We start from the raw sequence: 11,211 nt of genomic DNA, 5'->3' as shown, positions 1-11,211 counted from the left end.
GTGGACCACCACATTTGGCTTGTCCATTTACTACTGTCTTAACAAGAAACTCACTACAGAGTCGGTACTATTGTAAGCAGGGTCCCAGCCTATCACTAACACAAGGACTGGTCTGAAAAGGACAAGCCACTTACAAAGTGAGATTGTTGCAGTTTGAAGGACTCCCAAGAAAGAATAATGTTATTAGTAGAAACTAGAGGTAAAGTGTTGGCATATAAATGTATAAATCATATGCCCTACTAAAACTAGATGGCTTTCATATGTTGGAGGTTACCAAAGTGGTGCTTTACTTGACAGTACTTAGTGTCTGGAAGAAAAAGGGCAGGTGGTAGTGAGTCACCATTAATCACACCCGTCAAAGGCTGAGGCAGGAGGGTTGAAATGAGTTCCAAGCCAGCCTGGACTACAGAGTGAATGAAACCCGTTTCTAAAGAACAAATTTGAAAGGCAAAACCACAAAAAGTGTGTGTACAGCTGTGAACTTGAAATGTGTTAACAAGTTTCATTTGAAAGATTCAAAAATAACTACTCATCTAGAGGTGCCTATTGGTTGCCATTGACAACTAGTTTTATTCGAATGTAAAATTAAACAACGGGGTAAAGCATCTCAGACAGCACAGAGGCACAGTTACAGCATGGGAAGGGGCAAATGAGAGCTGAGTGTTAGTTCCGGCCCTTTTCTTCCTCAAGCCAGCATACTTGGTGCTGGGCTGAATCTTCCCTTAGCTGATGATGGTGACAGTTGTAGCAGAAAAGCCCTACAACTGCCCTTGCTCGCCCTGAAGCTCCTGGATGAGCAACAACCATCTGTGTCAAAAGTAGACCGGAAAGCAACCAGAATTAATATAATAAATATCAGTTGTTAAATCTTAAGACTTAATAAATACCAGTGTTCCTACAGCTTCTGCTTTACTCATAAATAAGCTAGAATTCTGTACAAAAGATGGAAATTACCAATGCTACTACGACTGTAAAGGACAGAAAAATGGGCTGGCAAGATAGCACTGCAGATAAAAGTGCTGCCTACCCTGACAGTGAAAAGCTTTAGTCATAATAGTTGAGGTTTTTTTGTTTTTTTTTTTCATCCTTAACACATTTCACAAAGGAATTCCAGTATATTCGTAGTTATGTGTAAAGTTTTCAGTGTGGATGTGAGTGCAAGTGAGTGGAGACCAGGAAGTTTGTGGGGTCAGTTTTTCAGCTCCCTCCTTCCACTTTATGTGGTTCCAGGAGTCCAGTGTGAGTTGTCAGACTTGGCAAACACTTCTACACACTGAGTCATTTTGCCAGCCCCCAACTTAAATCTTTAAAGCATAATTTCTCCAAATCCTGGAACATAAATTTGCTATCACTACATTGCCTTTTACCCATTTTCCCTTCAAAAATGGTAATATTTCAAGCTTTTCAAACAAGGAAGTTGCTAGCTCTGAGCCAAACTGACTAGCTTATCATCACCAACTAACCTCATAAACAACAGACATAGTCTCTTTATCTTAGCATTATTGGTCAGTATTTCTTATTTGGTATTTTCCTTTTAATTAGGTAATTGAAAATCCTGTTAAAATCTTCCTCATTTAGGGCTATTCACCTTAACTCTAAAGCGTTTGGTATTGTTTGTTGTGATGATCTCATGCTGGTTCAAGCTTGCCGGGAACTAAGGGCAGTTCACCTGTATCATCATTTGGAGTGCTGCGATTTCAGCTGTTGAGCCATGACGACTGACTAGACGGTTTTGTGTGTGTGTTTGTGTGTGTGTGTGTTTTGTTTTTAATGATTCTGGGTGTTCAGCCTGTATATTTGGATGTCTGTGCACCATGTGCATTCCTGATGTCCACATGAGAAAGCATCAGAGTTCCCGGGAGAGCAATTAATAGCTGTGAGCTGCAATGTGGGGTGCTAGGAATTGAACCTGGATCCCCCTAGAAGAGCAACCAGTGCTCCTATCTGTTGTCATCTCTCCAATCCATTTTTGTATTTTTGAGACAGGGTCTCACTGTGTAGCTCTGGCTATCCTATGTAGACCAGGCTGGCCTCAGTATTACAGAGATCTGTTTCTGACACCACACTGGCTTTTTTTTTTCTTTTTTTCTTTTTGGTTTTTTGAGACAGAGTTTCTCTATGTAACAGCCCTAGCTGTCCTAGAACTAGCTCTGTAGACCAGGCTGGCCTTGACCTTCACAATTGCTGGGGTTAAAGGCATGTATCACCACTACCCGGTTGGCTAGAATTTGGAGTCTAAACAATCGAATGATAAATCTCCAGGAGTTTTGTTCCCTCTAATTACTAGGAACTCCAAACTCTGATGAAGCTGTGACCCCCAGCACAGATGCTGTGGAGCAGGACTTGACAAGGGCAGGCTGAGATTTGCATGGATGGTGCTTTATTGTGACCAAATAAGTAGGGAAGCCAGCAGAATAACTAGTTTGTTACTTTTTAGACAAAACTTGGAATATGCTGGGGAAGGGTCCATTTGTGGGTAGTTTGTTGTTCTGGGCCTTTTATGGAGGAGCAGGTCACTGGAGTTTCCCTGCATAAAACTGCTCTGTGCACACTGCTTGAGGCCGTGGCTTTGAGCACCCCACCTTGTCACGTCAGCTACTGGAATGGTTTAACAAATGTCTATCCCTTAGCCTCCACTTCACAGCTAATCGGTGGGAGAGGTTAGAGGTCTTTTCTCAGCCTCATTTCTATTTTCCTGATGGCCAATTTTTACTAGCCAGTCCTAGATTCTGATGGCTACTCCTCCCGTTAAACCAGCTGAAGATTTTAACGGACTTGAAGGCTTCCTGCGGGAGTCTGCTGATGGTGTACAGGTTGATGTAGTGGGCACAGTTAACACCGGGCTTCAGAGGCAGGGCTGGACTCCAGGCGCTTGCGCAGATGGTTGGCAAAGTCCATCTGGGTTTGTGATAAGACCTGGTTGATGATGGTCTTCGGCAGCCACCCCTGTAGCAGAGACAGGAACATTGGTATCTTTGTTGGTTGGTTGCTTGCTTGTTGGTTTGGGGATGGGGAGGTTTAGAGACAGGATTTCTCTGTGTAACAGCACTGGCTGTCCTGGAACTCACTTTGAAGACCAGGCTGGCCTTAAACTCAATGGAGATCTGCCTACCTCTGCCCCAAGTGCTGGGATTAAAGGCGTGTACCACCATGCCCAGCAAGCATTGGTATCTTGTGGATGCTCTTCTCCTGTACCCTGACACAGGCAGGAAAACCAGACAGAGCTTGGCCTTCCTGTTTAGAGCTGCAGCCTTTGTTGCCCTATTGTTAGAGACAGGATTCCCAGCTGTGTGACCTCTAGAACTCTGTATTCCCCTTTCCTGTTACCTCCCTCTGGGCCCAAGATCACTTCTTTCTAAATAGACATATTTATACATAAAACTGATTTTCTTTTTAATCATTTCACTAGGTCCTGGAGTCTCTAACATGCGATCTTCCTACTTCTGCCTCTCAGTACTGAAATTGTAGATACTGCACCCAGCTTTTTAGATGAGGAGAGAGGAAGCCTTGGCAAGTCTTCTACAGTGGTAAAATGGCAGGCCATATTTAAGTCCATCACCTACCCAGCAGCCTGTGATTCTATCAAAATGCAAGAGGAAGGCTGGCAAGGTGGCTAGGTAGGTCAAAGCGCTTGTCTCCCAGACCTGACGTCTGAGTTAAATTGCTGGACCCCACATAAAGGAGGCAGGACCCCAAGTCAACAGTGTCCTCTGACCTCCAGGTTGCTGTGACATTTGAGCGCCTGCATTCACACATACACATCATGCACTCACAACAATAAGCACGTCAAGAAAAAATGCAAGAGGATTCACTCTCCTCTCCATTGGAGGACAAGACCATATTTCTATCACTACTCTCTACTCCCAGGCCATCTCCCATGCCCCTTACCTTGAGGTCAATACTGAGGAGCCAAGTGAATTTAGTCTTTGAGGGACTTCCAGCCACTGGGTGAAGCACCATGCAGGTGGGACCGTGTTCAGCTCTGGGAAATGAAGAGCAGCCAAGGTAGGAAGACAAGTGAGAGCTCCGCTGAGTGACACCAGCGCATTGTTAGAGTCCCTTGTAGTCTAAACTTCATCAGGAAGATCTTCACCAAAAGTACTGTTTAACAACTGGCCTGGCTACCCGCTCATCAGAACCACTGGTTCTGGAGGCCTCCTATTATGCCCCCTGGTGGTTAGAACACAGAGAAGCCTGCTCCTTGCTTTAGGAAATGATTAAGATTGTTAGAAGCTCCTTCGAGGGTCAGAACAAACCAATTGGCCACTGAAGTAGGGCCACACTGGGCCTTACTTCCTTGTTAAAGCAGAGAGTGGGGCTAAGGATTGGTTTCTTGGACACTGCAGTCTTGAGGTTGCTGCCAGTTTTACCTGATGACACCACTTTGTTCGGGCATCTCCCCAAAATGTGTGGCCACGCCTGCCAACACACAGGTGGAGCCTCTGCGCTTGGCACAGCGCACGCTCACAAAGTCACGGGGCCCCACCAGGTTTCCTGCTGCTGCTGCAGCCAGCTCATGGGTGATGATTGTGTTTTTCCCGATCTTTTGCAGGACCTAATACAAGGGAATCAGTCAGGACTCAGCCAGTAGTAGGCTAAGGTCCCATAGTCTGGGATGCCTTTGGCCTGTTAGACTGCATTCTTTCGGGTCCCTGCCACCCACAGCTGCGCTTTTCCTCACCTTGATCTCCTTGACGTTTGGGTTCCACTCTCCCATAGCCTCCATGCGGTCCACAAGTTCTTCATAGAGTCTGTCCATAGGCTGGTCTACCACTACCTCCAACCGAAACACCTTGCCCACATCCGGGACTACTTTACTTAGCACTTCATCACCATTTTCCTGTTAGGGACAAGAGCCACAGGGTTAAAGGTAGAGAAAGTCACTCCTAGCCTAGGCCTTAGACAGTACTGGGAAAGGGAGCAGCAAGTCTCAGGTGAGCATCAGGGACCTGGATCTCTACCTGACAAGGATCCCATCAGGAAGCATTGCTACCTACTTGTATAGCCACTCAAGACTGCCTTGTCTTGGTGATGAGTGTTGGCAGCATGGGCAGCCAACTGAAATGACCCAGATTCCAAAGCTCAGAGTCCAAAAGACAGACCTGGCATGTAAAACGCTTGGTCTGCAACTAGCCTATTATATAGAGGGAGCAATGGGGCTTTTGTTTGCTTGTTTTGATCATTCAGTATATGTCATTTCACTTCATAAGAATGTGGAGCCAGGGGCTGGAGAGATGGCTCAGAGGTTAGGAACACTGGCTGCTCTTCCAGAGGTCCTGAGTTCAATTCCCAGCAACCACATGGTGACATACAACTATGTAATGAGATCTGGTACCCACTTCTGGTGTGCAGGTATACATGCAGGCAGAACACTATAGGTAATAAATAAATCTTTTATTTATTTATTTTTTAAAAAAAAAAAGATTGTGGAGCCAGAAAATTTCAGTGATTTGTCCAGGGACCCTTAGCAAAGAGCAGTGCTGAACCTGGATCTCAGATTTTTTTACTCCTAAACTATTAGTCTATTATTTCCATTACTGTAAGAACTTGAGCAACAAGATGTTTCATCCAAACTTTAGGTGATGGATAGTGTGTAATCTTTTGCTGGAGATAAGGTAGATCTAATAGTAGAGCTACTGGTTTTAACCCAAGTCTTGTTACTGGCTGGGCAGGGCTTCAGACGATACTGGATACTTCAGATATACTCCAGCCTTACAGCAGGGTGAGCCCACATTCCTCACTGCAAGTCCATCCACAGGCTGGGCTGAACAGTACGAACATACTCTAGCATGGAAGGGTTTTCATACCGGGTAATCTGTGCCCCAGTGCACATGGAGTCTCCACAGTGGGTGGTTTCTATTGGATGAGTGTACGGCATTTGGAAGGTAGTTAAACAATAGGGACAGTGTTTCTCAACCAGGTCTTATGGCAGGAGGGTTATCTGAGAACATACTGTGTGTTGGTTTGTTTTGAGACAGGGTCTCACTATTCCCCTGGCTGGTCTCAAACTCCCAGAGATCCCCTTTCCTCTACCTCCTGAGTACTGAGATTAAAGGTGTGTGCCCTCACTCCAACTTGAGACTATATTCTTAGGAGAGTCCTCAAAGTTACTTGGCTGCTTATAAACCATGAATGAGGTAGGAATCCCAGCTGAGCACAGGCAGTGGGACAGTTAGTAGCTCCAGGTTTCTCTCAGCCACCCTTCCTTACCTGCTGGGTCTCCTTCTTCCAGCCTTCCTGGTTGCTGAGGATGCCCAAGGCCTTCTGCATAGCCACCTCTCCCTGCTGGATGTAGGACAGCTCCTGCTCACTATAGAGTGCCGCTTCCAGCTGAGAACCTGTATGCATAGCCATGGAAAGAAAGATCCTCAGCTCTCATCCCTTTGCCTTCTGAATATGCTCAGTCCTCAGAAGAGACAAGATCAAAGGGATCGGGTCCTGTCTGAAGGTCAAGGTAGATACAGGAGTTAGGTAGCCATGGGCAGGGGAACAGGTCTCATGAGCAACATTTACACCCTATAAGCCCCATCACTCCCTGAAGCCCAGAAGCCCCAATACTTACCAAGCAGTGAGCTCCGACGCCGAACCTGACTGATCCACCCAGGACTGGCATCTCCCAGTGTTCTCCGGTTCAGCTCCTGGCCAATGGCCAGCACAGCTTGGTGCCTCAGTCCTGCAGAGAGGAAAGTAAAACTTTTGCCAAGGACTAGAAAGTCCCTTAGTGAGGAGCCGTCCAGTCCACTCATCACAGAGGAGCAAACTAGCTCAGAAACAGGTATCAGCAGGGACCTGAGAGAGCCACGTCTTTAAATCCAAGTTCAGTGTTAAACTTCCTCCAGCACTTCGGGCCCAGGAATCTCTTTTTTTCATCTTGGGAAATAAGGGTAGGCTAGTCAAACCTACCTGGGCACAGAAGTTTACCTGAGCCTATTGTAAGCTAGAAAAGGGCTGTCCAGTGAGCTACAGGATATGGAATAGGATACATCTATCTCCCGAGGGTTACCCCACTCCCAAGATCTGCCTCGACTATACCATGATAAGAGCCCCCACTCCCCCACCCCTTTGCCTTGTACTTCTGCTGCCCAACTCTCCTGTCTTTTTCTTATGCTCTTCCCAGGCACTGCTTAAAAGCCAAGGCTGGCTTCCACATTTCTCTACCACAAAGATTTGCCCGGGACCCTTGGTATAGCCTGGTCCAATCCTGAAAGAAGGCAACATCAATACTAGAAAAACCAGAAAAACTAGGGTCCTAGAGCAGAGGCCAGAAATGATAGGGTTTGGGTGAGATGTGGCATCTTACTATCCAACCTCATTTTTTCAAGTGAAAAAACAGATCCAGAGGGGCAAAGATTTACCCAGGCTCACCCAGGAAGAGGCACTAGGGCCAACCAAAGCCTAGGTGGCCTGTTCCCCCTCCAGGATCTTTCCATAGTCTTGGCAAGCACTCACGTTCCCCCCTCCCCCCAGACTCACCTTTCATGTTCCGCATGTGTCTGTAGGAGCTCCCAGCACACAGCTTAAATGTGGCTAGCAACATAGTTTGCTGGCAGATGTGGCTGCACTCAAGGGTTTGCTCTCCCTGAGCCGTTCAAGGTCTGAACCAAGCGCTCTGCCTTAAATGCTTCCAGCGGAAGGCTGTGCATCATCGCTCGGAGATAAAAAAGCCATCAGTCACTGTGCAGAGGGTCAAGGATGGAATGATTGCCTCACACCGCAGTGATGGCCAAGGTGGGAGGGGGCAGAGTGCGTAGAAGGGAGCAGAGGACCGGGCTCAGTAGATGGAGGAAACAGGCCACTGGGATGGGGCAGTTGGACAGAGGGCATACAGCTTCTCAAAAGTTTTAAATGCAAACTTTCAGCCCCATCCTCAAGCTCTAGATTCAGCATCCACTGACCAAGGTGGGTCACCTCTATATAAGAATGCTGGTGGAGAGAGTGAGCCAGGATAAAAGAACCAAAGGAGTAAATTAACAGTACAAGACCAGAGCCAGGTATGGTGGCACATAGCTTTAATCACAGCATTCTGAGCCAGAGGCAAGTAAATTTCTGTCAGTTCAAGGCCAGCCTAGTCTACATTGTAAGTTTCAGGAAAGCCAAGGCCTATCTCAAAAAAAAATAAATAAATAAATAAAGCAAGACCATGAATCAGGCCTGGAGGGTGACAGTGACCAGTTAAAAAACAAACAGGACAGGATGTTAGCGGCATGGGTAGAGCAATAGCCTAAGTCCTTGGGTTGGCCTTGGTTCCTTCTACCAGTGTCCTCCCGAACACCGTGTTTTCAACGGATCATTTATTTGCTCACTCATTGATAGAAACCGTCTTTCCCGAAGCCCCATTCTAAGTCCTCATTTCAGGAGACTGTGGATAGGTTAGTCCATTCTGTAAGCTCCCTAGCTGAGAGTAATGCGGCCCAGGCTACATACTGCTGCTTCCTCGCCCTTTCCTCATGCAGCTGAGGCTGGGCCAGCCCTGCTCCAGGACTTGGCCTGTGCGGAAAGGTGGGAATAACAATTTACTTGGATTATCTACTATCGGTTTTTGCCAACAGGGGATCCTATGGTACTGGACACAGACCCATGGAGCCTTTGAAGTGCCTCTGTTATTCCCAGGCATGCCCGGCAGGGACAAAGCTCTAGGTCCCAGCACTGCTCTGCCAAGAGCTCTTCCTTTCGAAGGTGACTTGAGGCTGCTTCTAAGTCAAACTCCTGTGGCAAGAATGTTGCCAACAGTCTCATTAGATTTGCCCGTCCCCCAATCCTGCAGCTGGCATTTGACTTCTGTATCCATTCACTACTGTGCCGAGTCCGGACAAGATCCACCCCCACCCCTGTCAAGGATAAAAGGATATACATGGAACCATACAGGATAGCTGAGTCCTACAGCCCGCCTACATTTCCGTCCTGGTCCCACGATCTGGTCCCCGAGACCCACCCGCTGTAACTCCTCTTCTGCCAGTGTTCATCTTCATCCATCCTGGCTTTCTAGTAGCTCGTCCCTGATCACACCCTCCCAATCAGAGCCATGGAAAAGGTGTAGCCCGGTGCTTGATCTATGTGTGTGTGCCTGTCTCTTCTGTGGGGTTGTTTTAAGACAGTGTCTAACCTGGGCTGTCCTCAAACCTGCTAGTAGCTGAGGGGAGCCTTGAAATCCCAATTCTTCTGCCCCTGTCTCCCAAGTGCTGGACTTCCAGGCACGCGCCACCATCATCGTCTTCTATGGGATTACATCCCAGACACAGGTATTGCTTCCCTCTCCAACCCTGCTGCTGGCTCCAGCAGTCAGTTCTTATGGGGACAGAGTGGACTCTTACTCCTCCATAGAGGAATGGCTAAGGAAGCAGCAAAGGGAACAGGCACATCTTTGGCTCAGGAAGCCTGCCTGTATGTAAGTGCTGCTTCTGGCCCTCAGTGAGTCCCAGGGAAGACAGGCCTGCTGTTCCTCTGCAGCCTGTGCCTAGGCAGTGTGTTGGCTGCCCTAGCTTCTCCACACCCATTGCTTGGTACACGTGCAGCCTCAGACACACGTGGATCTGCCTTCCACTAAGGTGCTAGGGAGTTGGGAGGGGGTTCCGTGGGACAAGCCGCACAGATAATGTTCAAGGTCCTGCTATTGCTATTCTGTGGAGAATTATGGCATTCAGAGGAAGGAGGGGGGAGTGTGGGCAGACTGGAACACTGAGGCATACAGCTGTTGCTGATGTCAGAGGCAGCCACTGACTCAGGGAGGGGGTGTCGAATGACCTCCCCCAGGGCCAAGGCTTGCCTCTGTTCCTTTCCTGGCTGCATGACTATTTAACTCTTGCTGGTCTTCTGAGTGAAAAGGTCAAGAAAGGTCTGGGAATGTCCTCAGATCCTGGACATCTAAATCTGGTTTTCCCTTTTGATTAGAGCACAGCCTACATGGAAGGAGACCAGATGGACAGAGCAGGTAGGGAGAGGGGGCAAGGATTTGGAGGAGAAATGGGAACCCCATTAAATACTCAACCAGCCGATACTGAATGTCCCCTATGACTCTACAATTATGATCCTATGAGTATGACCATAGGATTCACAGGGACTCAAAGGGGAGGTATTTTAGCAGTATAGGAGGGACAAAGGAATGCCACACAGAAATGCCTCCCTAAATGCTGAGATTAATGGGTTCATCACCCCAGCCCAGTCTCCCTCCCTGCCTGCCCCTTGAGTTCTGGAATTAAAGGCCAGTGCTACCATGCCTGACTTTCTTAGGGGGTGGGGAGCATGCTATTTCTTTAAAATTTTACTTTGTATTTGCTTTCAATGTATTTCTATGTACCATCTGTGCCAGGTGCTCATGGAATCCCAAAGAGTGCATCAGGTCCACTGGAATTGAAGTTAACAGTTGTGAACTGTTAACCATGTAGGTGCTAGGAACCAAACTGGAAAAAAGTAGCCACAGCTCTTAACCACTGAACCTGCGCCATCTCTCTAGGCCTTCTTTAAGACTCCTGGGGAGTTCGCTATGTTGTGGAGGCTGGCACTGCCTCCACTTCCCTGGTAATTAGAAGCTCCAGGTGTACACCCACTTAGCTCAAAATATTCGTTGGATTCTAGGCCACTTGGTAAATGTTAAGACCTCCTGGACAGGAGTCTCTGGAGTGACGCCATGCAAGGTGAAGGGTGGACACTGCAGCTGCTCCCTGGAAGGCAGCTGCGAGCACAGGGCCCCATCTCCCTGGCTGACCCTTGCTTCTCCAGATGTGTCCTCAGATACTTTGACACAAATTCTTTACACCTGAGGCCTATGGCCTACAGCTAAGGCAGTCCTGGGGAACATCTTCTGTGTAATTCTCTAACCTCCTGACTGACCTCACCTTTTGGCTCACTACCGGTCTCTGAAATGTCTGAGTCAACTTGAAATGACAACTGTATTTTCACCCATTTACCTGTCTTTCGTTTTTCAAGACAGGGTTTCTGTTTAATAGCCCTGGCTGTCCTGAACTTGCTCTGTCAACCAGAGATCCTCCTGCACCCTGGTGTGCACTGCCATCGTCAGTCTGGCTTCAACAGCTTCCCAGTGAGACCTACTGTTCCAGGCGTCATGCAGATGCTGGGGCTACAAGACGGAGCAGACAGACAACTCCACTCTGTTACATGATTTGGCTGAGACAGGGTCTATGTAGTCCTGGGACTCACTATGTAATCAGGCTGGCCTCACACTCAGAGGTGCTCTTGTCTCCCAAGTGCTGAGAT

The 11,211-nt window shown here is 47.7% G+C and overlaps 1 protein-coding gene across 1 annotated transcript; it reads right to left on the bottom strand.

Annotated features, from left to right (window-relative positions):
• Positions 1-2,358: 2,358 nt before the first annotated feature.
• On the bottom strand, positions 2,359-10,902 carry Star (steroidogenic acute regulatory protein). Its single transcript, XM_075986425.1, has 7 exons — positions 7,474-10,902; positions 6,563-6,673; positions 6,211-6,338; positions 4,682-4,840; positions 4,371-4,555; positions 3,889-3,982; positions 2,359-2,946 (listed from the first exon to the last, which is right to left on the bottom strand). The coding sequence occupies exons 1-7, from the start codon at positions 7,535-7,537 to the stop codon at positions 2,833-2,835; spliced, it is 855 nt and encodes a 284-aa protein (XP_075842540.1). The 5' UTR covers positions 7,538-10,902; the 3' UTR covers positions 2,359-2,832.
• Between the last annotated feature and the right edge of the window lie 309 nt (positions 10,903-11,211).

This window comes from Microtus pennsylvanicus, chromosome 9, assembly GCF_037038515.1.
Source record: "Microtus pennsylvanicus isolate mMicPen1 chromosome 9, mMicPen1.hap1, whole genome shotgun sequence".
Lineage (NCBI taxonomy): Eukaryota > Metazoa > Chordata > Mammalia > Rodentia > Cricetidae > Microtus > Microtus pennsylvanicus.
Note: the sequence above shows the minus strand (reverse complement) of the source record. Positions and strands in the feature narration are given on the sequence as shown.